At 75.7% G+C, this 26,885-nt stretch overlaps 2 protein-coding genes across 2 annotated transcripts; one reads left to right on the top strand and one right to left on the bottom strand.

The window, feature by feature from the left end:
• Nucleotides 1–533: 533 nt before the first annotated feature.
• Nucleotides 534–13,452, top strand: EMILIN1 (elastin microfibril interfacer 1). Its single transcript, XM_064508149.1, has 8 exons — nt 534–942; nt 4,960–5,085; nt 6,274–6,494; nt 6,573–8,270; nt 10,410–10,517; nt 10,662–10,679; nt 11,326–11,460; nt 12,995–13,452. Exons 1-8 carry the CDS (start codon nt 782–784, stop codon nt 13,324–13,326), a joined length of 2,799 nt encoding a protein of 932 aa, XP_064364219.1. The 5' UTR covers nt 534–781; the 3' UTR covers nt 13,327–13,452.
• A 37-nt stretch (nt 13,453–13,489) lies between these two features.
• Nucleotides 13,490–26,794, bottom strand: LOC135327754 (cGMP-dependent protein kinase 1-like). Its single transcript, XM_064508150.1, has 19 exons — nt 26,502–26,794; nt 25,026–25,192; nt 24,312–24,425; nt 24,131–24,236; nt 23,873–23,936; nt 23,332–23,409; nt 22,620–22,708; nt 21,743–21,808; nt 21,540–21,587; nt 18,728–18,772; nt 17,640–17,778; nt 17,404–17,534; nt 16,236–16,325; nt 15,996–16,137; nt 15,650–15,813; nt 15,456–15,572; nt 13,873–13,935; nt 13,719–13,794; nt 13,490–13,628 (listed from the first exon to the last, which is right to left on the bottom strand). Exons 1-19 carry the CDS (start codon nt 26,792–26,794, stop codon nt 13,542–13,544), a joined length of 2,079 nt encoding a protein of 692 aa, XP_064364220.1. The 3' UTR covers nt 13,490–13,541.
• Nucleotides 26,795–26,885: the final 91 nt, after the last annotated feature.

Raw genomic sequence — 26,885 nt, forward strand, 5'->3', positions numbered from 1 at the left:
AGGGCCGTGGCGGTGGCGGTGCAGCAGCCGGGCTCCGTGCAGGCCGTGGCGGTGGCGGTGCAGGAGCCGGGCTCCGTGCAGGGCCGTGGCGGTGGCGGTGCAGGAGCCGTGCTCCGTGCGGGCCGTGGCGGTGGCGGTGCAGGAGCCGGGCTCCGTGCGGGCCGTGGCGGTGGCGGTGCAGGAGCCGTGCTCCGTGCGGGCCGTGGCGGTGGCAGTGCTGGTGCAGGGGCCGTGCTCCGTGCAGGGCCGTGGCGGTGGCGGTGCAGCAGCCGTGCAGGGCCGTGGTGGTGCCGGTGCAGGAGCCGTGCTCCGTGCGGGCCGTGGCGGTGGCGGTGGCGGTGCAGGAGCCGTGCTCCGTGCGGGCCGTGGCCGCGCAGCGAGGGGCGGCAGGGACCCCGCGCAGTAGCACCGGCCGCGCTGGCTGCCGCGCAGCCCTGGCCCCCGGCCCAGCCTCTCCGGCTTTCCCTCCCCGGCCCGCCGCGTCCCGGCCTAACGAGAAGCAGATGTGCGCGGTGCGGCGCGGGGGGCGGGGGGCGGCGGCGGGGGCGGCGCGGCGGTGCCCGGCGGAGGCCGGGGCGCGCGGGGGGCGGGCGGGGGGCCCCGGGGACCCCGGGCGGGCAGCGGCGGGGCGGCCCCGCGGCGAGGGGCCGGCCGAGGCGCGGCCGAGGGGAGGGCAGAGCCGCGCGGCGCAGAGCCGGGAGGGACGGAGGGGCGACGGGACGCGCCATGCGCTCCTGAGCAGGGCCGTGCCCGCCGCCCGCCCGCCGCCCGCCCGCCCAGCATGGCCCCCTGGCTCTGGCCGTGCCTGCTGGCCGCCCAGGCCCTGGCCGCCAACTTCCCCCCCCGGTACAGCCTCTACACCGGGGGGGCCGCCCCGCTGGGCCAGCCCCAGGCCGCGGCCCCGCAGGGCCCCGCCGGCGCCCGGGCCGCCAGCCGGCACAGGTAGGCGACGCCAAGCCGGGCCCCGGCACCGCCGCACGTGCCGCGGGGGGGGGGGGGGTGCGTTGGGGGGGGGGCACGTGGAGGAGCCTCGGCCTCGAGGGGGCACGTGGGGGGGGGGGTCAGGGATGGGGATGCACATTGGGGGGGGTCAGGGATGGGGATGCACATGGTGGGGGGGGGGTCAGGGATGGGGATGCACATGGGGGTCAGGGATGGGGATGCACATGGTGGGGGGGTCAGGGATGGGGATGCACATGGTGGGGGTCAGGGATGGGGATGCACATGGTGGGGGTCAGGGATGGGGAAGCACATGGGGGGGGTCAGGGATGGGGATGCACATGGGGGGGGTCAGGGATGGGGATGCACATGGTGGGGGGGCTCAGGGATGGGGATGCACGTGGAGGAGCCCGAGCTCAGGAGTGCCCATGGGGGGGGGGGGGTGTGGGGACGGGGGTGGACATGGGGGGCTCAGGGCCAGGGGTGGACGTGGGGGGTGTGGGGACGGGGGTGGATGTGGGGGGTGTGGGGACGGGGGTGCACGTGGGGGGTGCGGGGACGGGGGTGCACGTGGGGGGGGGTGCGGGGACGGGGGTGCATGCGGAGCGCTCCGGACACGAGGGTCTCCACCGCGGTCTTGAGGAAAGGCATGTGCATGGCGGGGCTCGGAGAGGGGCGTGTGTGCCGGGGGCTGGGGGGGCCGCCGAGGGCTGGGGAGGGGGCTGCATGCCAGGGGCTGTGGGGGGGCACGCCGGGGGGCTGGGGAGGGGGCCGCACGCCGTGGGGCTGGGCGGGGGGGGTCCCGCCGAGGCTCGGCACCGCGGGGCGGGGGGGGCGCGGGGCTGCGCAGGGGGCCCGGGGCGGGCAGCGGGCGCCGGTGGCCGTCGGTGCCGGGGCTCTCCAGGGCGGTTTCGGGCCGCGGCCGGGGTCCGGCGCGCGAGGAGGGGCGCCGGGGCCGTGGGGCAGCCCCACGGCGGGGCCGCGGTCCCGCTCTGCCCGCGGCCACATCAGCGCGGCGGTGGCGGCAGCGTGGCCGCCTGGGGTGGAGCCGCACCGGCACGTCCGCGCCCGGCCGGCGCCCCGCTGCCCGGCCCCACGGCGGCCCCACGGCGGCCCCACGGCGGCCCTGCTCCCACGGGACCCGGCGGCCGGGAAGGGGGGCGTGGGCCCCCAGCCCCACGGCGCGCCGAGGTGGGGTGCGGGCACGGCTGGGCTGGGGGGGGGGGCGCGACAGCGGCGTCCCCGCGGTTGGGGGGCGCGGAGGGCCAGCCCCACGGTTGGGGGGCACGGCGGGGCCGTCGCCGTGCTCTGGGGCAGCGCGGGCCGTGCACGTGTGGGGCGGGCTCCCTCCCGGCGGCGGGGCCGGCTGGCCGTGCAGCCCCCGTTGGGCCGGGGCTGGCCGCCGTGGGGCTGGCCGTGGGGCCGGGCCTGGCGGGGGGCGGCGGGGGCGGCGGCAGGAATTCCCGGCGGCCCCCGGGCAGGAGCTGGAAGGCGGCCGGGCCCCGAGGGAAACCAGCCGGGCTGACGGGAACCGGCCGCGGCACCGCGCCGGGCCACTGCCTGCCGGCCCCCCCGGCGGGGCCATGGGGCTGGGCTGCGCCCCGTGGGGCCGAGCCGGGGCGGGGGGCCGGGGGGGGGCTGTCCTGGGACCCTACGTCGTATGGGGCTGCGTCCTATGGGGCCGAGCTGGGGGGGGCCATGTGGGGCTGTCCTGGGGAGTCCATGTCGTATGGGGCTGCATCCTATGGGGCTGCATCCTATGGGGCTGAGATGGGGGGGCTGCGTGGGGCTGTCCTGGGGAGTCCATGTCGTATGGGGCTGCATCCTATGGGGCTGTGTCCTATGGGGCCGAGCTGGGGGGGGCCATGTGGGGCTGTCCTGGCGAGTCCATGTCTTATGGGGCTGCATCCTATGGGGCTGCGTCCTATGGGGCTGAGATGGGGGGGGCCATGTGGGGCTGTCCTGGGGAGTCCATGTCGTATGGGGCTGCATCCTATGGGGCTGCATCCTATGGGGCTGAGATGGGGGGGCTGCGTGGGGCTGTCCTGGGGAGTCCATGTCGTATGGGGCTGCATCCTATGGGGCTGCATCCTATGGGGCTGAGATGGGAGGGGACTGTGTGGGGCTGTCCTGGGGAGTCCATGTCGTATGGGGCTGCATCCTATGGGGCTGCATCCTATGGGGCTGAGATGGGGGGGGCCATGTGGGGCTGTCCTGGGGAGTCCATGTCGTATGGGGCTGCATCCTATGGGGCTGCATCCTATGGGGCTGAGATGGGGGGGCCATGTGGGGCTGTCCTGGGGAGTCCACGTCGTATGGGGCTGCATCCTATGGGGCTGCATCCTATGGGGCTGAGATGGGGGGGGCCATGTGGGGCTGTCCTGGGGAGTCCATGTCGTATGGGGCTGCCCTGGGGCTGCATCCTATGGGGCTGAGATGGGAGGGGACCGTGTGGGGCTGTCCTGGTGAGTCCATGTCATATGGGGCTGCATCCTATGGGGCTGAGATGGGAGGGGACCGTGTGGGGCTGCCCTGGGGGGCTGCAGCACGTGGGGCTGAGCCGGGGGACCTGCTCCGTAGGGACGCGGCTAAGGGCCCACCCCTATGGGGCTGGGCTGGGGCCAGCAGCATGCACGGGCAGGGCCCCCTCTATGGGGCTGCGGGGCCGGTGCTCTGGGGGGCTGGGCTGGGGGGGGCCCACCGTGCCGGGACACTGCCCCCCGTCTAGGGCCGGGCTGGGGGCCCCGACCCCCGTGCAGCGCAGCGGGGACCAGGGGCGGGGGGGCTTCCCGCGGAGCCCGGCGCCGGGGCGGCAGTGATGGGGCAGGCCGTGGGGCAGGGTCCCCGTGCCCGGCGCTGGGGGGGCGGCTGCCCCACAGCCGGGGGGCACAGTCGCTGCCGGGCCCCGCTGGGGTGACCACAGGGCCCCGCGCTGCGGCGGCCGCCGGGACGTGAAAGGGCTGCGGCGCGGGGCGGGATGCGGCCCGTTCACCCGGCAGCGCCGAGCCCAGGCAGCCGCTGCCCGTGGGGCAGGGGGAGCGCGGCGCCGGGGGGGGGGTGCCGGGGGGGCGCAGGGTGGGTGCTGGGGGGTGCCAGGACAGTGCTGGGTGCATACTGGGAGGGTGCTGGGTGCGTACTGGGGGGGTGCCAGGACAGTGCCGGGTGTGCGCCGGGCGGGTGCCGGGTGTGTGCCAGGTGTGTGCCGGGTGTGCGCCAGGCGGGTGCCGGGTGTGTGCCAGGTGTGCGCTGGGTGTGCACTGGGCGGGTGCCGGGTGTGTGCCGGGTGTGCGCCAGGCGGGTGCCGGGTGTGTGCCGGGTGTGTACCGGGTGTGCACTGGGCGGGTGCCAGGTGTGCGCTGGGTGTGCGCCAGGCGGGTGCCAGGTGTGTGCCGGGTGTGCGCCGGGCAGGTGCCGGGTGTGCGCCGGGTGTGCGCCAGGCGGGTGCTGGGTGTGTGCCAGGTGTGCGCCGGGTGTGTGCCGGGCAGGTGCCGGGTGTGCGCCGGGTGTGTGCCAGGTGTGTGCCGGGTGTGCGCTGGGCTTGCGCCAGGCGGGTGCCGGGTGTGCGCCGGGTGTGCGCCAGGTGGGTGCTGGGTGTGTGCCAGGTGTGCGCCAGGTGTGTGCCGGGCGGGTGCCGGGTGTGCGCCGGGTGTGTGCCAGGTGTGTGCCGGGTGTGCGCCGGGTGTGCGCCGGGCGGGTGCCAGGTGTGCGCCGGGTGTGCGCCGGGTGTGCCAGGTGTGTGCCAGGCAGGTGCCGGGTGTGCGTCAGGCAGGTGCCGGGCGGGTGCCAGGTGTGTGCCAGGCGGGTGCCGGGTGTGTGCCGGGTGTGTACCGGGTGTGTGCCGGGCGGGTGCCGGGTGTGCGCTGGGTGTGCGCCAGGTGGGTGCCAGGTGTGCGCCGGGTGTGCGCCAGGCGGGTGCTGCGTGTGTGCCAGGTGTGCGCCGGGTGTGTGCCGGGCGGGTGCCGGGTGTGCGCCGGGTGTGCCGGGTGTGCGCCGGGCGGTGCCTGACGCGGCGTGCCGCAGGAACCGCTGTGCCTTCGTGGTGACGCGCACGGTGAGCTGCGTGGTGGAGGACGGCGTCGAGAGCTACGTGAAGCCCGACTACCAGCCCTGCGCCTGGGGGCAGCTCCAGTGCCCGCGGGTGCTCGCGTGAGTGCAGCACCGCCCCGGGCGGGGGGCCGGGGCCGACGGGCGGCGTGGGGCAGCGCGGGGCAGCGTGGGGCAGTGAGGGGCAGCGTGGGGCAGCGTGGGGCAGTGAGGGACAGGGCAGGGCAGTGTGGGGCAGTGAGGGGCAGTGTGGAGCAGGGCAGGGCAGTGTGGGGCAGGGCAGCTTGGGGCAGTGTGGAGCAGCATGGGGCAGTGCAGGGCAGTGCGGGGCCATGTGGGGCAGTGCAGAGCTGTGCAGGACAGCGTGGGTCAGCGCAGGACAGCACAGGGCAGTGTGGGTCAGCGCAGGACAGCACAGGGTAGTGTGGGGCAGTGTGGGGCAGTGCAGAGCTGTGCAGGACAGTGTGGGGCAGCGCAGGACAGCGTGGGTCAGCGTGGGGCAGTGCAGGACAGCACAGGGCAGCGCAGGACAGTGCAAAGCAGCACGGGGCAGTGCAGGACACTGGGGCAGCGCAGGACAGTGCAAGGCAGTGTGGGGCAGCACGGGTCAGCGCGGGACGCCGTGGGGCAGCGCGGGGCAGTGCAGGGCAGCCCCATGGCGATGCCCTGCTGCGGCCCCCCCAGCGCCGGGCGGCACAGCCTGGGTGGCGGGGCCCTGCCGAGCGGGGGGGGGGGGGCCCCCCCGGCGCGCTGCGACGCTGCTGTTTATGCAGCCGGGGCCGTGTTTACTTTCCGCGCAACAGCCCGCGGCCTCCCCTGGCGCCCGCCCGACCTGCCCCGACCCGGCTGCTCCGGGCGCCTCCGGCCCCCTTTCCCGGGGGGCAGGTCCCGGGCCGCAGCGGGGGCTCCCGGGGCGGGGGGGCGGCGGGGGGCCCGGCCGCGGCGTTGAGCAAGGCCCTGGCGCTGCCGCCAGCCCTGACCGCAGCCGGGGTTCGGTTTCCTCGTCCCGCGCTGCCGCCAAGGCCGGACGCCGTGGCACGGGGTGGGCTGAGGCGGGGGCAGAGCCCTGCTGGGGGGCCGGGGCGGGAGAGGGGACGGGACGGGGACGGGGACGGGGACGGGGGCAGATCATCCCTCCCGTGGGCCGTGCAGCTCATCCCTGCAGCCGGCAGTGGGGCGGTGCTGCCCAGCAGTGCGGGGTCAATGCAGTGCAGTGCAGTGCAATGCAGCGCAGCGCAGCGCCGTGCCCCCCCCGCGCCCCCCCCCCGCCGCAGCCTGCTCTGCCCGCAGGTACCGGAGCTTCCTGCGGCCCCGCTACAAGGTGGCCTACAAGACGGTCTCGGACCTGGAGTGGCGGTGCTGCCAGGGCTACTCGGGCGAGGACTGCGCCGAGGGGGGGCCGCCGCCGCCGCCGCCGGGCCCCCCCCTCCCCACCGGCCGCCCCCGGCCCCGGCCCGGCCGCCCCACGCTCTCCGGCTTCGGCAACCCGCTCAGCGGCCTGGGGGGCGAAGGTAGCGGCGGGCGGGCGGGGGGGGTCGCGGGGGCCGGGGCCCGGCGCGGGGCTGACGGCGGCGGCGGGGCCCCGGCAGGCGGCGGGGAGGCGGAGAAGGTGCAGCGGCTGGAGGAGACGGTGCAGCGGCTGAGCGCGCGGCTGGAGGAGCTGCAGGGCGCGGTGCGCGCCGGGCGGGAGGAGCTGCTGCGGGACCTGCGCCGGGCGGCCGAGGGCGGCCTGGAGGGGAAGCAGCCCGCCGACGCGGCCGCCCCGCCGGACGTGAAGGAGACGCTGCGGGAGATCCAGCGGCGCCTGGAGCGCCTGGACGGCCGCGTCCGCGGCCACGACGCCGAGCTGGGCGGCGGCGAGGGGCCGCGCGAGCTGGAGCGGCGGGTGCAGGAGTCGTGTGCCGCCTGCCTGGCCGGCACCGAGGGGCTGCGGCGGCAGCAGGCCGAGGACCGCGAGCGCATGCGGGCGCTGGAGAAGCTCGTGGGCTCCGTGGACCAGCGCAACCGGGAGGCGGTGGAGACGGTGCAGCGGCACGTGAGCAGCCTCAGCGGGCGCCTGGCCCCCGAGGCGGCGGCGCCCCTGGACGCGCTGCGCCGGCGCCTGGCCGAGCTGGAGGGGCGGCTCAACGCCTCGCGGCCCCGCCCCGACGCCGACGCCGAGGCCGAGCTGCGCCGGGCGCTGGAGGCGCTGGCCGAGAGCGGGGCGCGGCGGGACGCCCGCCTGGCCGAGCTGGAGGGGCGGCTGCAGCGCTGCGGGGGGCCCTGCCCGGCCCCGACGCCCGGCCCCGACGCGGCGGCCCCGGGGCGGCTGGAGCGGCGGCTGGAGGCCGTGGAGGAGCAGCTGGGCGCTGCCGGGGGGCTGCGGGAGCTGCTGGGGGCGCAGGGCGAGGCGCTGGGGCGGCTGGCGGGGCGCCTGGCCGAGCTGGAGGCGCGGGGCGGCGGCGGTGACGGCGATGATGGCGATGGTGATGGCGACGGCGGGGGCCCGGCGCGGCAGCCCAACGGCACGGCGGCGCGGCTGGGCCGGCTGGAGGCCGAGCTGCGGGCGCTGAGCGGCGAGCGGGACGCCTGCGCCCGGCCCTGCGACCCGCTGCGGCGGGAGCTGCGGCAGCTGCGCGCCGCCCTGGCCGCCTGCGCCTGCGCGCCCGCGTTGGAGCCCGGCGACGACGGCGACGACGACGGCGACGACGAGGAGGGCGACGCAGGCGCCTCGCACGAGCGCCTGGACGGCTTCGGCGTGTGGGGGGCCGGGGGGCCCTCGGAGCTGCGGGCGCTGCAGGGCGAGCTGGCCGAGGCGGTGCTGGGGCTCGGCTGGCTCAACGCCACGGTGGAGGGGCTGCAGGACGCCGTGGGGCGGCACCGCACCGACCTGCGGCAGCTGGGCGCGGCGCAGCAGCGGCTGGCGGCGGCGCTGGACGCGGCGGCGGCGGCGGCGGCGGAGCGGGCGGCGGAGGGCGAGGAGCGGCTGGCGGGGCTGGCGCGGGAGGCGGCGCGGGCGGCGGGCGGCTGCCCCGGGGGGCTGGAGCCGCGGCTGGCGCGGCTGGAGGGCGTCTGCGAGCAGCTGGAGGGGGTGGCGGGCGGGCTGCGGGGGCTGCGCGAGGGGCTGGGCCGCCACGTCGCGGGGCTGTGGGGCGCGCTGCGGGAGCTCAACGGCACGGCCCGGGCCCACGGCGCCCTGCTCGACAAGGCGCTGCAACCCCAGCTGCCCCGCCGCCTCGGCGCCCTCAACGCCAGCCTGCAGCACCTGCGCGGCGAGCTGCACCACCTCAGCCAGCGCCGCCCCGCCGGTGCGCCCGGCGACGTGGGCCCGGGGACGGGGGTGCGGGGACGGGGACGCGGGGACGGGGACGCGGGGGCACGGGATGCGGGGACGTGGGCGCGGGGACGAGGATGCGGGGACGTGGATGCGGGGACGGGGATGCGGGGGCGCGGGAAGGGCTGCGGGGACGGGGGCACGTGGGGGCACGGGATGCGGGGACGTGGGCGCGGGGACGGGGACGCGGGGGCGCGGGAAGGGCTGCGGGGACAGGGGCACGTGGGAGCACGGGATGCGGGGACGTGTGCGCGGGAACGGGGATGCAGGGGCGCGGGAAGGGCTGCGGGGACAGAGGGACATGGGGGCATGGGATGCGGGGACGTGGGCGCGGGAACGGGGATGCGGGGACGGGGATGCGGGGGCGCAGGAAGGGCTGCGGGGACAGAGGGACGTGGGGGCATGGGATGCGGGGACATGGGCGCGGGGATGGGGATGCGGGGGCGTGGGAAGGGCTGCGGGAGCGGGGGCACGTGGGAGCACGGGATGCAGGGACGTGGGCATGGGGACGTGGGCGCGGGGACGCGGGAAGGGCTGCGGGGACGGGGGCATGTGGGGGGCATGGGATGCGGGGACGTGGGCGCCGGGACGGGGATGCGGGGACGGGGACGTGGGGATGGGGATGCGGGGGCGTGGGAAGGGTTGCAGGAGCCGGGGGACGTGGGGGCACGGGATGCGGGGACGGGGACGTGGGGATGGGGATGCAGGGACGTGGGAAGGGCTGCGGGAATGGGGGCACGTGGGGGCACGGGATGCGGGGACGGCTGCAGGGACAGGGATGCGGGGCTGTGGGAAGGGCTGCGGGAATGGGGGGGACATGAGGGCATGGGATGCGGGAACGGGGGGACGTGGGGGCATGGGATGCGGGGACGTGGGCGCGGGAACGGGGATGCGGGGACAGCTGCGGGAACGGGGATGCGGGGGCGCGGGAAGGGCTGCGGGGGCGGGGGGACGTGGGGGCACGGGATGCGGGGACGTGGGCCTGGGGACGGGGATGCGGGGACGCGGGAAGGGCTGCAGGAGCGGGGACGGCTGCAGGAATGGGGGCACATGGGGGCACGGGATGCGGGGACGGGGGGGACGTGGGGGCACGGGAAGCGGGAAGGGCTGTGGGAACAGGGCTATGGGCACAGGGTGTGGGAACAGCTGTGGGAACAGGGACGTGGGGGCACGGGACACAGGGATGGCCGTGGGAACGGGGGCATGGGACGCAGGCTGCAAGAACAGGGCCGTGGGGACATGGGGGCATAGGGATGGGGGCATGGGGACAGGGGCTGCGGGGATGGGGATGTAGGGGTATGGGATGCAGGGATGGGGACATGGGGACATGGACATGGCATGGGGACAGGGGCTGCAGGGATGGGGATGTAGGGGTATGGGATGCAGGGATGGGGACACGGACATGGCATGGGGACAGGGGCTGCGGGGATGGGGACACGGGGATGCAGGCGGCAGGGAGAGGGACATGGCACAGGGACACAGGCTGCGGGCGTGGGGATGGGGGCATGGGAACGCAGGTGGCAGGGACAGGGACATGGGGACACAGGGATGCGGGCTGCGGGGACAGGGACACCAGGGCACGGGGACAGGGACACCAGGGCGGGGAGGACATGGTGCAGGGATGCAGGGGCACGGGGGACACAGGGTGTGGGCACAGGGACACGGGGCACGGGGGTGTGGGGACACTGGGTGTGGGGCTGCAGGGGACATGGGCCCAGACCTGGGGACGCGGGGACGCAGCTCCGTGGGGGACGCGGGGTCGCAGGCTGCGGGGACGCGGTGTTCGGGGTTGGCAGTGCCAGAGCCACGGGGCACGGGGACACAGAGGGGTAGCGATATGGGGCAGGGGGTCCCAGGGCTTGGAGGGAGGGGGACACGGGTGTGGGGCACAGGGTCACAGGACTGCGAGATGTGGGGCTGTGTTGAAGTGGGGCCTTGGGGACGTGGGAACGCAGGTCATGGGGACACAGGGACATGGGGAAGGGGGACATGGTGCCGTGGTGCATGGGGACACAGGGCTGTGGGGCTGCGGTGCATGGGGACGCGGGGCCGTGGGGTGCAGGACATGGGATGTGGGGCACAGACGGCTCTAACTCTCCCTGCTTTTTCCCAGGCCCCCCCGGCCCCCCGGGACCCGCCGGCCCCCCAGGTGAAATGGGCCCCGCCGGCCCCGCCGGGCCCCCCGGCAAGGACGGCGAACAAGGCCCCATGGGACCCCCAGGTAAGGAGCAGCCCCCACGCCGTGTCCACCACAGTGGGGCTGCCCCACAGCGGGGGGTGCTGGGGGGGTCCCTGTGCAGCGGGGCTGGGCACCCCCTGCCCTGCCGGGACCCGCCATGCATCACCCTCCTCTTCCTCCCCACAGGCCTCCCCGGAGAGAGAGGTGCGGCTGGGGATGGGGGGCCATGTGGGGCTGGGGCATGGGGGGCTGGGGAGTGGGGGGCTATGTGGGGCTGGGGCACGGAGGGCTGGGGGGGGCTGGGGCTGGGGGGGTATGTGGGGCTGGGACATGGGGGGCTGGGGGGGTATGGGGGGCTGGGGCATGGAGGGCTGGGGCATAGGGGGGCTGGGGCGGGTGTGGGGCTGGGGCACAGGAGACTGGGGCATGGGGGGCTATGTGGGGCTGGGGCATGGGGGGCTGGGGCATGGGGGGCTATGTGGGGCTGGGGCATGGGGGGCTGGGGCATGGGGGGCTATGTGGGGCTGGGGCATGAGGGGCTGGGGCATGGGGGGGTATGTGGGGCTGGGGCATGGGGGGCTGGGGGGTATGTGGGGCTGGGGCATGGGGGGCTGGGGTATGGGGGGCTGGGGGTATGTGGGGCTGGGGGTATGTGGGGCTGGGACATGAGGGGCTGGGGCATGGGGGGCTGGGGGGTATGTGGGGCTGGGGCATGGGGGGCTGGGGCAGGGGGGCTGTAATGAGGGGGGTCTGGGCCCAGGGGTCCAGGACACAGTCGGGGCAGCGGGCGCCGGGGGGGCGCCGGGGGGCTGAGCTGGGGGTCCCGGGCGCCTCCTGACCCCCGGCGCAGGCGAGGCGGGCGAGCCGGGCACCGTGCCCCACATCGCCTTCTCGGCCGCCCTGAGCGCGCCGCACGCCGAGCCCGGCACCATCCCCTTCGACCACGTCCTCGTCAACGACGGCGGCGCCTACGACCCCGAGACCGGTGAGCCAGCCCCGCGCTGCCCCACGCCCGCCCCATGGCTGCCCCACGCCCACCCCACGCTGCCCCACACCAGCCCCACACCAGCCCCGCGCCGCCCCATGGCTGCCCCACACCAGCCCCGCGCCGCCCCACGCCCGCCCCACGCTGCCCCACAGCAGCCCCACACAGCTCGCGGCATGGTGGCACTCGGGGCAGAGGGGCCATGGGGCGGCCTGGGGGCTGTGAGAGGAAATGGGAGCTGGGGGGCGGGGGGGGACACTATGGGGGCAGTGGGGCAGGATGGGGGCTGAAGGGGCAGGGGGGAAGTGTGGGGGCAGGGCAGCAGTGGGGGGACTCAGGGGGTGCAGTGCATGGCCTGGGGGTGCAGTGCGGGTCCTGGGGGCACATGGGGGGGCTCACGGTGCAGTGCAGGTCGTGGGGGTGCAGTGCGGGGGCTCAGGGGGTGCAGTGCATGGCCTGGGGGTGCATGGGGGGGCTCACGGTGCAGTGCATGTTGTGGGGGTGCAGTGCATGGCCTGGGGGTGCAGTGTGGGGGCTCGGGGTGCAGTGGGGGCTCAGGGGATGCAGTGCAGGTCCTGGGGGTGCAGTGCATGTTGTGGGGGTGCAGTGTGGGGGCTCAGGGGGTGCAGTGCATGGCCTGGGGGTGCAGTGCAGGTCCTGGGGGTGCATGGGGGGGCTTGGGGTGCAGTGCAGGTCGTGGGGGGCAGTGCGGGGCTCAGGGGATGCAGTGCAGGTCCTGGGGGTGCAGTGCAGGTCCTGGGGGTGCAGTGCGGGGGCTCAGGGGGTGCAGTGCATGTCATGGGGGTGCAGTGCAGGTCCTGGGGGTGCAGTGCAGGGCTCAGGGGGTGCAGCGCAGGTCCAGGGGGTGCAGTGCAGGGCTCAGGGGGTGCAGTGCAGGTCGTGGGGGTGCAGTGGGGGGCTCAGGGGATGCAGTGCACGTTGTGGGGGTGCAGTGGAGGTCCTGGGGGGCAGTGCAGGTCGTGGGGGGCAGTGCGGGGGCTCAGGGGATGCAGTGCAGGTCCTGGGGGTGCAGTGCAGGTCGTGGGGGTGCAGTGGGGGGGCTCAGGGGGTGCAGTGGAGGTCCTGGGGGTGCAGTGCAGGTCGTGGGGGGCAGTGCGGGGGCTCAGGGGATGCAGTGCAGGTCGTGGGGGTGCAGTGCAGGTCCTGGGGGTGCAGTGCGGGTGCTCAGGGTGCAGTGCATGTCGTGGGGGTGCAGCGCAGGACCTGGGGGTGCAGTGCAGGTCCTGGGGGTGCAGTGGGGGGCTCAGGGGATGCAGTGGAGGTCCAGGGGGTGCAGTGCAGGTCCTGGGGGTGCAGCGGGGGGCTCAGGGGATGCAGTGCAGGTCCTGGGGTGCAGTGCAGGTCGTGGGGTGCAGCGCAGGTCGTGGGGGGCAGTGCGGGGGCTCGGGGTGCAGCGCAGGTCCCGGGGAGCCCAGCAGGCCCGTGGGGGCGGCCAGGGCGCGTCGGGGCGGCCGTGCCGTCCCCGGGGGCCCCGCGGCAGCGCTGAGGCCTGCCCCCCGCCCCCCCCCCGCAGGCACCTTCACGGCGCCCGTGAGCGGCCGCTACCTGGTGAGCGTCATCCTGACGGGGCACCGCAACGAGAAGCTGGAGGCCGTGCTGTCGCGCTCCAACCAGGGCATCGCCCGCCTCGACTCGGCCGGCCACCAGCCCGAGGGGCTGGAGAACAAGCCGGTGGCCGAGAACCAGCCCAGCCCCGGCGCCCTGGGCGTCTTCAGCCTCATCCTGCCGCTGCGGGCGGGCGAGACGCTCTGCGTGGACCTGGTGACGGGGCGCCTGGCCCACGCGCCCGACGAGCCCCTCACCGTCTTCAGCGGGGCCCTGCTCTACGGCGCCGAGGACGCCTAGGCCCCCCCCGCCCCGCCCCGTTATTTATCGGCACCCCCGGCCCCCCCCCCCGCCACGCGCCCCCCCCCCCCCCGCCCCGGCCCCCTCCCGCCACCACCGAATAAAGACGCGGCACCGGGTTTTCTACCCCCGCCTCCTCGCCGGCCCGGCGGCGCTTTATTGCCCGGGGGGGCCCCCGTGCCGGGGGGGGGGGGGGGTCTGGGGGGGGGTCGCCCTCAGAAGTCCTCGTCCCAGCCCGAGAACTCGTCCTGCGCCGGCGTCCAGTCGGCCGAGAATCGCTTGAAGTTGGCGTAGGGGGGGCCCTGGGGGGGGGGGGGGGCCCGGGGTCAGCGCCCCGCTGCTGGAGCCCCCCCCGGGCCCCCCCCCCCCCCCCCGGGCCGCCCCGGCCTCACCTGCCTGATGAGCCGCAGCGTGGGCGCCCGGAGCTGCCGCAGCACCAGCTTCTTCCAGCGCAGCGCCGCGAACCACCTGCGGGCACAGTGCAGCGGGGGGGGGGGGGCCGGGGGGGCCTGGGGGGGGGGGCGTCCGCCCGGGCCCCCCCCTCACCTGTGCTTCTTGATGCCGCGGATGCCGCTGGCCGTGTTGCCCAGGCGCTGCCCCGGGCGCCGCCTGCAAGGCACGGCGGTGTGGGTGCACGGGGACGGGTGCCGGGGCCCCCCGGGGTGCTCGCTGCGCCCCACAGTGCTCGGGGCCCCCCGGGGCACCCCCTGCCCCCAATGCACCCCACGGCGCTCCCTGCACCCCGGGGCGCCCCCCGCCCCCAATGCACCCCACGGCGCTCCCTGCACCCCGGGGCGCCCCCCGCCCCCAATGCACCCCACGGCGCTCCCTGCACCCCGGGGCGCCCCCCGCCCCCAATGCGCCCCACGGCGCTCCCTGCACCCCGGGGCGCCCCCCGCCCCCAATGCGCCCCACGGCGCTCCCTGCACCCCGGGGCACCCCCTGCCCCCAATGCACCCCACGGCGCTCCCTGCACCCCGGGGCGCCCCCCGCCCCCAATGCACCCCACGGCGCTCCCTGCACCCCGGGGCGCCCCCCGCCCCCAATGCACCCCACGGCGCTCCCTGCACCCCGGGGCGCCCCCCGCCCCCAATGCGCCCCACGGCGCTCCCTGCACCCCGGGGCGCCCCCCGCCCCCAATGCGCCCCACGGCGCTCCCTGCACCCCGGGGCGCCCCCCGCCCCCAATGCGCCCCACGGCGCTCCCTGCACCCCGGGGCACCCCCCGCCCCCAATGCGCCCCACGGCGCTCCCTGCACCCCGGGGCGCCCCCCGCCCCCAATGCGCCCCACGGCGCTCCCTGCACCCCGGGGCGCCCCCCGCCCCCAATGCGCCCCACGGCGCTCCCTGCACCCCGGGGCCCCCCTGCCCCCAATGCACCCCACGGCGCTCCCTGCACCCCGGGGCACCCCCCGCCCCCAATGCACCCCACGGCGCTCCCTGCACCCCGGGGCGCCCCCCGCCCCCAATGCGCCCCACGGCGCTCCCTGCACCCCGGGGCGCCCCCCGCCCCCAATGCGCCCCACGGCGCTCCCTGCACCCCGGGGCCCCCCTGCCCCCAATGCACCCCACGGCGCTCCCTGCACCCCGGGGCACCCCCCGCCCCCAATGCACCCCACGGCGCTCCCTGCACCCCGGGGCGCCCCCCGCCCCCAATGCACCCCACGGCGCTCCCTGCACCCCGGGGCGCCCCCCGCCCCCAATGCGCCCCACGGCGCTCCCTGCACCCCGGGGCGCCCCCCGCCCCCAATGCGCCCCACGGCGCTCCCTGCACCCCGGGGCGCCCCCCGCCCCCAATGCGCCCCACGGCGCTCCCTGCACCCCGGGGCGCCCCCCGCCCCCAATGCGCCCCACGGCGCTCCCTGCACCCCGGGGCGCCCCCCGCCCCCAATGCACCCCACGGCGCTCCCTGCACCCCGGGACACCCCGTGCATGCCAGGGTGCTCGACGCACCCCAAGGTGCCCCATGCACCCCAAGGCACTCAGCACACCCGATGCGCTCCCGGGTGCCCCATGCACCCAATGCATGCCAGGGTGCTCGATGCACCCAAGGGCGCCCCATGCACGCCAGGGCACGCGATGCACCCCGGGGTGCCCTGTGCCCCCCCCCCCCCGCGCGCCTGCCCGCACCTGCAGAGCTTGCTGATGAGGGAGCAGGCGGCCTCGCTGAGGAAGGCCGGGAAGGAGAAGATGCCGTCCAGGATGCGGCTGTAGATCTTCTGCGGCTCGGTGCCGTGGAAGGGGGGCCTGCGGGAGACGGCCGGTGAGGCTGCCGGCGCGGCGGGGGGCGGGGACGGGGGGGGGGGGGGGCCGTGCCGCCTCACCTGCCCACCAGCATCTCGAAGACGAGGATCCCCAGCATCCAGAAGTCCACGGCGAAGTCGTGGCCCTCCTGGCGCAGGATCTCGGGCGCCAGGTACTCGGGGGTCCCGCACAGCGAGTAGGTCTTCTCCCCGCGCTCCAGCACCTTGGCGAAGCCGAAGTCCACCTGCGGGCGCCGGAGCCCTGAGCCAGCCCCGCTCCCCCCGCCCGGGGGGCAGCACCGGGGTGCGGGGGGCCCTGCACCCCCCCGGACGCCTGGGCTCGCTGCCCCCCCCCCCCCGGGTGCCCGGGGCTGCCCCGGGGCCGCGGCGCGCGCCGGCCCGTGCCATGCACCGCCGTGCCCGGTACCAGCTTGACGTAGCCCTGCAGGTCCAGCATGAGGTTCTCGGGCTTGAGGTCGCGGTAGATGATGCCGTGGCCGTGCAGGTACTCGAGGGCCTCCACCACGCAGGCCGAGCAGAACACGGCCGTCGGCTCCTCGAAGCAGCGCCTGCAAGGCCGTGGCGGTGGCGGTGGCGGTGGCGGTGGGCACGGCGGGGCACGGCCCCAGCCCCCAGCACGGCCCCCCGGCCCCCCCCGGCTCCGTACACCTCGCGCAGCTTGGTCCACAGCTCGCCGCCCTGGCAGAACTCCAGCAGCAGGTAGACGTACTGCCCGTCCCGGAAGGAGCCGAAAAACCTGCCAGCGCAGAGGGGTCAGCGGGGAGCCGCCACCCCCACTGGCACCCGCACTGCCACCCGCACTGCCACCCGCACTGCCACCTGCACTGCCACCCTGCAATGGCACTGGCACTGCCACCTGCACTGCCACCTGCACTGCCACCCACACTGCCATCCTGCACTGCCACCCTGCAATGGCACTGGCACTGCCACCTGCACTGCCACCCGCACTGCCACCCTGCAATGGCACTGGCACTGCCACCTGCACTGCCACCCGCACTGCCATCCTGCAATGGCACTGGCACTGCCACCTGCACTGCCACCTGCACTGCCACCCACACTGCCATCCTGCACTGCCACCCTGCAATGGCACTGGCACTGCCACCTGCACTGCCACCCGCACTGCCACCCTGCAATGGCACTGGCACTGCCACCTGCACTGCCACCCGCACTGCCATCCTGCAATGGCACTGGCACTGCCACCTGCACTGCCACCTGCACTGCCACCCACACTGCCATCCTGCACTGCCACCCTGCAATGGCACTGGCACTGCCACCTGCACTGCCACCCGCACTGCCACCCTGCAATGGCACTGGCACTGCCACCTGCACTGCCACCTGCACTGCCACCCACACTGCCATCCTGCACTGCCATCCTGCAATGGCACTGGCACTGCCACCCGCACTGCCACCCTGCAATGGCACTGCACTGCCACCTGCACTGCCATCCTGCAATGGCACTGGCACTGCCACCCGCACTGCCACCAGCACCCTGCACTGCCACCCGCACTGCCACCTGCACTGCCATCCTGCAATGGCACTGGCACTGCCACCTGCACTGGCACCAGCACCCCACACTGCCACCCGCACTGCCACCCGCACTGCCGCCCCACACTAACATCTTGCAGTGACACCGGCACTGCTACTCTGCCCCGAAACCCACGCTGACATCCTGCAATGACACCTGCACTGACACCTGCGCTGGCACCCTGCAGTGACACCCTGCAGTGACACCCGCCCTGGCACCCTGCACTGGCACCCCGTGCACGCACACCCCTCGCGCTGCCCCCCGCCCGGCGCGGCGCGGCCCGGCTCACCCCACGACGAAGGGGCTGCGGCTCAGGGCCAGCACCCGGCGCTCGGTGCGCACGTGCTCCTGCTGCCGCGTCTGCACCACCCAGTCCTTGCGGATCCGCTTCAGCGCGAACAGCCGCTCCCGGCACCGCACCTGGGCGCCCGGGGCACCGCTGGGGACGGCCGGGCCGGCACCGGGGCCCCGGGCAGGGGGGGGACAGGGCCGGGGCCCGGCGGAGGGCGGGGGTCCGGCGCTCACCAGCTCGACCCGGCCGAAGCCGCCGGCGCCCAGGACGACGCTGCGGCCCCGCTCGCGCCCCTCCTCGTACCGCACCGCCGCCAGCTCCTCCAGCCGCGCCGGCGCGGGGGGCTCCCCCCGGCCCGGGGACCCCGGCGCCCTGCGGGCACCCGGCCTCAGCCCCCGGCCCGGCCCCCTCCCACCCCGCACGGCCGGGGACCCCCGGGGCTGCCGGAGACCCCGACCTGCTCCGGGACCCCGGGATGGGCCACGGGGACCCTGCGGCACCCAGCCGGACCCAGGGCACCTGCAGCACCGGTCTGATTTGCCGCTGCCCGTCCCCCTCCTGCTGCACCCCACGCCCAAGCCCCCAGGCCAGGGAGCCTGGTCCCCTCCTTGTTCCCATCCCCGTCCCCATCTCCATCCCCATCCCATCCCCATCTCTGTCCCTGTCCCCATCCCCGTCCCCATCCCTGTCCCCATCCCATCCCCATCCCATCCCTCTTCCCATCCCCATCCCATCTCCATCCCCATCCCATCCCTCTCCCCATCCCCATCCCCATCCCATCCCTCTCCCCATCCCCGTCCCCATCTCCATCCCCATCCCGTCCCCATCCCATCTCTCTCCCCATCCCCATCCCGTCCCCATCCCATCCCCATCCCCATCCCCATCCCCATCCCCATCCCCATCCCGTCCCCATCCCATCTCTCTCCCCATCCCCATCCCCATCCCCATCCCATCCCCATCCCCATCCCCATCCCCATCCCCATCCCCATCCCGTCCCCATCCCGTCCCCATCCCCATCCCGTCCCCATCCCCATCCCATCCCCATCTCCATCCCCATCCCCATCCCCATCCCCATCCCCATCTCCATCCCCATCTCCATCCCCATCCCCATCCCCATCCCCGTCCCCGTCCCATCCCCATCCCATCCCATCTCCATCCCTCTCCCCATCCCATCCCCATCCCATCCCGTCCCCATCCCGTCCCCATCCCCATCCCGTCCCCATCCCTCTCCCCATCCCCATCCCGTCCCCATCCCTCTCCCCATCCCCATCCCGTCCCCATCCCTCTCCCCATCCCCATCCCGTCCCCATCCCGCACTGACCGCCCGGGCTCCACCAGTGCCGGTGCCTCCGTGGCCGGTGGGTCTCTGCGGGTGCAAGGGGCTGCGGGTGCGCGCGGCCCCGGGCACCCCACACAGCCCCCCCCCATGGCTCCCCGCGCCCCACGGCGGGGGCACCGGGGCTGGGAGCAGGTGCCGAGGGCAGCGGGGTCCCGGGGGGCCAAACCCACCCACAGGGCCACAGCAGAGCCGCCACGGCCGGGAGGGCCTGGGGCTGGGGGGCTGCGCCGTGGGGCTGGGGGCGCGGGATGGTGCCGTGGGGCTGGGGGTGCAGGATGGTGCCGTGGGGCTGGGGTGCAGGATGGTGCTGTGGGGCTGGGGGCGCGGGATGGTGCCGTGGGGCTGGGGGTGCAGGTTGGTGCCGTGGGGCTGGGGGTGCAGGATGGTGCCGTGGGGCTGGGGGCACAGGATGGTGCCGTGGGGCTGGGGTGCGGGTTGGTGCCGTGGGGCTGGGGGTGCAGGTTGGTGCCGTGGGGCTGGGGTGCAGGATGGTGCCGTGGGGCTGGGGGCACAGGTTGGTGCCGTGGGGCTGGGGTGCAGGATGGTGCCGTGGGGCTGGGGGCATGGGATGGTGCCGTGGGGCTGGGGGTGCAGGATGGTGCCGTGGGGCTGGGGGCACAGGTTGGTGCCGTGGGGCTGGGGTGCAGGATGGTGCCGTGGGGCTGGGGGCATGGGATGGTGCCGTGGGGCTGGGGTGCAGGATGGTGCTGTGGGGCTGGGGTGCAGGATGGTGCCGTGGGGCTGGGGGTGCAGGATGGTGCTGTGGGGCTGGGGTGCAGGATGGTGCCATGGGGCTGGGGTGCAGGTTGGTGCCGTGGGGCTGGGGGCGCAGGTTGGTGCCGTGGGGCTGGGGGCATGGGATGGTGCCGTGGGGCTGGGGTGCAGGATGGTGCTGTGGGGCTGGGGGCGCAGGTTGGTGCCGTGGGGCTGGGGTGCAGGATGGTGCTGTGGGGCTGGGGGCACAGGTTGGTGCCGTGGGGCTGGGGGTGCAGGTTGGTGCCGTGGGGCTGGGGTGCAGGATGGTGCTGTGGGGCTGGGGGCACAGGTTGGTGCCGTGGGGCTGGGGTGCAGGATGGTGCCGTGGGGCTGGGGGCACAGGTTGGTGCCGTGGGGCTGGGGTGCAGGATGGTGCCGTGGGGCTGGGGGCATGGGATGGTGCCGTGGGGCTGGGGGTGCAGGATGGTGCCGTGGGGCTGGGGTGCAGGATGGTGCTGTGGGGCTGGGGGTGCAGGTTGGTGCTGTGGGGCTGGGGGTGCAGGATGGTGCCATGGGGCTGGGGGTGCAGGACGGTGCCGTGGGGCTGGGGGTGCAGGATGGTGCTGTGGGGCTGGGGTGCGGGATGGTGCCGTGGGGCTGGGGGTGCAGGATGGTGCTGTGGGGCTGGGGGTGCAGGTTGGTGCTGTGGGGCTGGGGGTGCAGGATGGTGCCATGGGGCTGGGGGTGCAGGACGGTGCCGTGGGGCTGGGGTGCAGGATGGTGCCATGGGGCTGGGGCGCAGGATGGTGCTGTGGGGCTGGGGGTGCAGGATGGTGCCGTGGGGCTGGGGTGCAGGATGGTGCCATGGGGCTGGGGGTGCAGGATGGTGCCGTGGGGCTGGGGCGCAGGATGGTGCTGTGGGGCTGGGGGTGCAGGATGGTGCCGTGGGGCTGGGGTGCAGGATGGTGCCGTGGGGCTGGGGTGCGGGATGGTGCTGTGGGGCTGGGGGCGCAGGATGGTGCTGTGGGGCTGGGGGCGTGGGATGGTGCCGTGGGGCTGGGGCGCAGGATGGTGCTGTGGGGCTGGGGGCGCAGGATGGTGCCGTGGGGCTGGGGGCGCGGGATGGTGCCGTGGGGCTGGGGTGCAGGATGGTGCCGTGGGGCTGGGGGTGCAGGATGGTGCCGTGGGGCTGGGGGCGCGGGATGGTGCCGTGGGGCTGGGGTGCAGGATGGTGCCGTGGGGCTGGGGGCGCGGGATGGTGCTGTGGGGCTGGGGGTGCAGGATGGTGCCGTGGGGCTGGGGGCACAGGATGGTGCTGTGGGGCTGGGGGTGCAGGATGGTGCTGTGGGGCTGGGGGCATGGGATGGTGCCGTGGGGCTGGGGCGCGGGATGGTGCCGTGGGGCTGGGGGTGCAGGATGGTGCTGTGGGGCTGGGGGTGCGGGATGGTGCCTGGCCCCGACCTCCCTTGCGGGGCAGAGGCTGGAGCTGCTCCTGGCCCCACATCGCAGCTCCGGGGACGGACACCGGCGCCCGCTGCACCCCCAGCCTGGCTGCCCCCCTACTGCCCCCCAGCCAGCCCTGGGGAGTGGGGGTCTCCATGGGGCTGGGGGCTCCCCGGGGGGCTGGGGGCTCCCTGGGGAATGGGGGGTGTCTCTTGTGGGGCTGGGGGCTCCCCGGGGGGCTGTGGATTTCCTGGGGAGTGGGGGGGTCTCCATGGGACTGGAGGTCTCCCTGGGGAAAGGGGTCTCCCATGGGGCTGGGGGCCTCTTGTGGGGCTGCGCGCTCCCTGTGGGGCTGGGGATCTCCCGTGGGGTTGGGGGGGGAGGTCTCCCGTGGGGCTGGGGGCTCCCCGTGGGGCTGGGGGTTCCCATGGGGCCAGGGTCTCCCTGAGGGGCAGGGGTCTCCCGTGGGGCTGGGGGGGGTCTCCTGTGGGGCAGGGGGTTCCTATGGGGCCGGGGTCTCCCTGAGGGGCAGGGGTCTCCCGTGGGGCTGGGGGGGGTCTCCTGTGGGGCAGGGGGTTCCTATGGGGCTGGGGTCTCCCCGAGGGGCGGAGGTCCCCCCGTGGGGCAGGGGCTCCGTGGGGCTGGGGACACTCACGACTCGGCGCGCTGCCGGGGGCAGAAGGGGCTGATCTCCAGGAAGTCCCTGGGGGCAGAGGCGAGTCAGTGGGGCGGGGAGGGGGGCCAGGGACGCTCTCCCGCGCAGGGGGGTCCCGGAGCAGCAGGCACCCGGGGCTGTGCCGTGGGGCCGGGGCAGCCGGGGGGGGGGGGGTCCCCCAGCCCCCCCCATGGCTCACTCACTCCTTGGCCACGGTGATGCAGGTGACCTCCCCCTGCGCCTGGCACGACGCCGTCCGGCGGATGTTCCTGCAGCCGGGAGAAAAGCCGCGTGTGCCGGGAGCCGCGTGCGAGAGGCGCGTGTGCAGGGGGGCTGGTGTGCGAGAGGCGCGTGTGCAGGGGGACTGGTGTGCAAGAGGCACGTGTGCATGGGGAGCCGCGTGCGAGAGGCGCGTGTGCATGGGGAGCCCTGTGCGAGAGGCGCGTGTGCAGGGGGACTGGTGTGCAAGAGGCACGTGTGCAGGGGGAGCCGCGTGCGAGAGGCGCGTGTGCACGGGAGCCGCGTGTGAGAGGCATGTGTGCAAGGGAAGCTGGTGTGCAAGAGGCACGTGTGCATGGGGAGCCAGCGTGCAGGAGGCACATGTGCATGGGGAGCTGGTGTGCAAGAGGCGTGTGTGCAAGGGGAACTGGTGTGCAAGAGGCACACATGCACAGGGAGCTGGTGTGCAAGAGGCATGCGTGCAAGGGGCACTGGTGTGCAAGAGGCACGTGTGCATGGGGAGCTGGCATGCAAGAGACACACATGCATGTGGAGCCGGGATGCGAGAGGCACGTGTGCAAGGGCAGCTGGCGTGCAAGAGCCATGTGTGCATGGGGAGCCAGCGTGCAAGAGGTGTGCGTGCAAGGGGAGCTGGTGTGCAAGAGGTGCATGCGCAAGGGGAGCTGGCGTGCAAGAGGCACACGTGCACAGGAAGCCGGCGTGCAAGAGGCCCACGTGCACGGGGAGCCGGCGTGCAAGAGGCCCACGCACGCCGCAGCACGGTGCACGGGGCAGGGCAACACCGCGGCAGCCCCCGACCCCCCCCCCCCCGTGGGGCGGCGCGGGGGGCCGGGCACGTACTGCAGCAGGGAAATCTCCCCGAAGTGCTCGCCGGCGCCCAGCACCCGGATCACCTTCTCCGCCCCGTCCACCCGCCGGCTCACCCGCACCTGCGGCGCGGAGACACCGCTGAGGGGGCACGGCACCGCGTGGGGCACGGTGCGGGGTATGGCACGGTGTGGGGCATGGCATAGCACGGGGCACGGTGCGGGGCACAGCATGGCACGGGGCATGACATGGGGCATGGCATGGTGCAGAGCATGGCACGGGGCACAGCATGGCATGGGGCATGGCACGATGTGGGGCACAGCATGGGGCACGGCATGGTGTGTGGCACAGCATGGCATGGGGCACGGCACAGGGCACAGCACGGCATGGGGCATGGCACGGCATGGGGCATGGCATGGTGCAGAGCACGGCATGGGGCACAGCATGGGGCATGGCATGGCATGGGGCATGGGATGGGGCACAGCACGGGGCATGGTATGGGGCACGGCATGGTATGGGGCACGGCATGGTATGGGGCACGGCATGGCACAACGCGGGGCACGGCACAGTGTGGGGCATGGCATCAGCCATGGCACCGTATGGGGCACAGCACGGCACGGCGTGGGGCACGGCAGGGCACGGCGTGGGGCACAGCACCGTGCAGGACATGGCACGGTGCAAGGCCCTGCCCGCGCCGTGGGGCGGGGGCTGGCGGGGGGCTGGCGCGGGGGGCGGCTGCACCCACCTCGCCTCTGAGGATGATGTAGAAGCTCTGGCCCTCGTCGCCCTCGCGGATGATGACGTGGCCGGGCGCGAAGGTGCACTGCGGGGCGGGGGCAGCGGGCAGCCGGCAGCCACCCCTGCGCCCGGCTCAGCGCCAACCCCGCCGCCCGGGGACCGCGTGCACGCTCGTGTGCGGTGCTCGCTCGCGCGTGGCTGCAGGCTCACGCGCCGTGCATGGCCACGCGCTGGTGCACGCTCACCCACGGGTGCACGCTGACACGCGGCGCACGCTCACGTGTGGGTGCACGCTCACATGCGGGTGCATGGTCATGCTCATGTGCGGTGCACACTCACGCATGGGTTCACACTCAGGCAGGTGCACGCTCACGTGTGGGTGCACGCTCACACATGGGTGCACGCTCACGCACGGGTGCACGCTCACACGTGCAGGTGCACTCATGCACGGTGCGCGCTCACACCCACGTGCACGCTCGCACACGGTGCGCTCACGCGCGGGTTCATGCTCACGCGCGGGTTCCCGCCCCCGCGCTGCGCCCGCTCACCTCCTCCATGGCGTCGAGCAGCTGGGAGAGGTGGGTGTCGGAGAGGCCCCGCAGCCAGTGCACCCTGGGGCGAGAGCGGCCGCTGGGCCCCCCCCCGCCCCGGCTCCCGCGCCCGGCCCGGGGCAGGACGGGGACAGGACGGGGACGGGGACGGGTGTGAGGATGGGGCTGGGGCTGGGAACGAGGACGTGGCTGGGGACGGGGACAGGGAGGGTGACGAGGAGGGGGACAGGGCTGGGGCGGCCGGCCCCCACTCACGCTCGCAGGCAGCCCAGGATCTCGGCCCGCCGCTGCTTGGCGTTGCTGGTGACGATGGCGCGGTACCGCTGCCGGTCGATGGCCCACAGGCGCACGGCGGTGAGCGCTGCGGAGAGGGCGTCAGCGCGGCGCCGGGCGGGGGGTCCGCGGGAGGGGAGCGGCGGGGGTCCCGGGGCCTCACCCCGCACGGTGGCCGTGCGCTGGCAGTGGTAGAGGATGGCCAGCTCGCCGAAGACGTCGCCGGGGCCCAGCGTGCGGAGCGGCCGGCCGTGCTGCGACACGCTCAGCTGCCCCTCTGCGGAGACGCGGCCCCGGGGCGGGCGGGCGGGCGGGCGCACGTGAGTGCACGCGCCCCGCCTGCCTCTGCACACGCATGCACACGCGCCCCGCACGTGCACACGCATGCGCCCTGCACGCCCCTGCACGCTTGCACACGCACACGCATGCGCCCTGCACGTCAGCGCACGCGCACAAGCACCCTGCACGGGCACACGCATGCAGCCCGCGTGCCTCTGCACACGCATGCACACGCGCCCCGCACCCCCGTGCGCACGCACACACACCCTGCACGTTTGCACACGTGCGGCGCAGCCCCGGAGCAGGCGGGCAGCCCCTCACACCTGCACGTGCACACGCGCCCCGTGCATGCACGCCGCGCAGCCCCAGGGAGCCGCAGGCCGCCTGCACACGCACACGCACACGCGGACACGCACGGGCACGTGCGTGACACAGCCTTGCGCACCCGTGCTCCACGCGGGCACACGTGCAGACACGCGCAGCCGCACCAGCCCAGCCGCAGGCAGGTCCGCGCGGGCGCACACGAGCACGTGTCCCTGCGTGCCGGCACCGGGGCAGGCGCGTGACGCCCGTTCGGGCCCGCTGCCCGGCGCCTCACCTGCGACGACGTACATGGCGGTGCCCTCGTCGCCCTCGGCCAGCACGGTGTCGCCGGGGCCGTGCCGCGCCGGCGCGAAGCTCTGCGCCAGGGCCTGGGGGCAGCCCTGGCCCAGGCGCCGCAGGAAGGCGCTGCGGCTCACCGCCTCCGCGATCAGGCTGCGGTCCCTGCGGGGCGGCGGGCAGGGCAGCCCCACATTGCGCCCGGCCCCGCGCCCCACGGCGTGCCCCGCGCTGCACCCCGTGCTGCATCCCACACTGCACCCCACACTGCACCCCACGCTGCACCCCACATTGCGCCCTGCCCCGCGCCCCACGGCACGCCCCACACTGCACCCCACATTGCACCCTGCCCCGCGCCCCACGGCGCGCCCCAAGCTGCACCCCACATTGCGCCCGGCCCCGCGCCCCACGGCGCACCCCACGCTGCACCCCACATTGCGCCCGGCCCCGCGCCCCACGGCACGCCCCGCGCTGCACCCCACATTGCACCCTGCCCCGCGCCCCACGGCGCGCCCCGCGCTGCACCCCACATTGCGCCCTGCCCCGCGCCCCACGGCGCGCCCCAAGCTGTACCCCACATTGCGCCCTGCCCCGCGCCCCACGGCACGCCCCGCGCTGCACCCCACATTGCGCCCTGCCCCGCGCCCCACGGCGCGCCCCAAGCTGCACCCCACATTGCGCCCTGCCCCGCGCCCCACGGCACGCCCCGCGCTGCACCCCGTGCTGCATCCCACACTGCACCCCACACTGCACCCCACGCTGCACCCCACATTGCGCCCGGCCCCGCGCCCCACGGCGTGCCCCGCGCTGCACCCCACATTGCGCCCTGCCCCGCGCCCCACGGCACGCCCCGCGCTGCACCCCACATTGCGCCCGGCCCCACGCCCCACGGCGCGCCCCGCGCTGCACCCCACATTGCGCCCGGCCCCGCGTCCCACGGCGCGCCCCGCGCTGCACCCCACATTGCGCCCGGCCCCGCGCCCCACGGCGCGCCCCATGCTGCACCCCACATTGCGCCCTGCCCCACGCCCCACGGCGTGCCCCACGCTGCACCCCGTGCTGCATCCCACACTGCACCCCACACTGCACCCCACAGCACGCCCCACGCTGCACTTCAAATTGCACCCTGCCCCACAGCGTGCCCCACAGCTCGCCCCATGGCATGCCCCACACTGCACCCTGCGCTGCACCCCACACTGCACCCCACATTGCACCCTGCCCTGCACCCCACAGCACGCCCCACGGCGTGCCCCACGCTGCACCCCACAGTGCACCCCACAGTGCACCCTATGCTGCACCCCATGGTGCGCCCCACGGCATGGCCCACGCTGCACCCTGTGCTGCTCCCCATGGTGCACCCCACAATGCACCCCACGGTGCACCCCAAGGCACGCCCCACACTGCACCCCACATTTCACCCCACACTGCACCCCACGCTGCACCCCTCGCGTCCCGTGGGCCGGCCCCGCCGTACCTGGGCGACACGGGCGCCGGGGGGGCCCAGAGCTCGGCGTCGCTGGCCAGGGGCTCGGGGACGATGGGCTGCGCCCGGGTGCCCCTCCGCCCGTGGGGCTCCTCCGCGTCCCCGTCCCGCGCGGCCGGGGGCTCCCACTGCCCGGTGCCAGCCGAGACGGGCCGGGCCGCAGCGGGCGCCGGCGCTGGGTGCTCGGTGCCCTCCCCCGGCTGCGGCGGGCGCCCGCCCCGCACCACGCTGCGCAGGAAGGCCCGCTCCTCCCGCAGCCGCAGCTCCCGCAGCTGCTCGTCCATCCCGGCGCCGCCGAGGTGCCGCGCTGCGGGGAGCAACGGAGGGGGGGGGGCTCGACGGCACGGGGGTGGCCTCACGGCACTGCCCGCCCGG

The sequence above is a fragment of the Dromaius novaehollandiae genome, chromosome 3 (assembly GCF_036370855.1).
Source record: "Dromaius novaehollandiae isolate bDroNov1 chromosome 3, bDroNov1.hap1, whole genome shotgun sequence".
Classification (NCBI taxonomy): Eukaryota; Metazoa; Chordata; class Aves; order Casuariiformes; family Dromaiidae; genus Dromaius; species Dromaius novaehollandiae.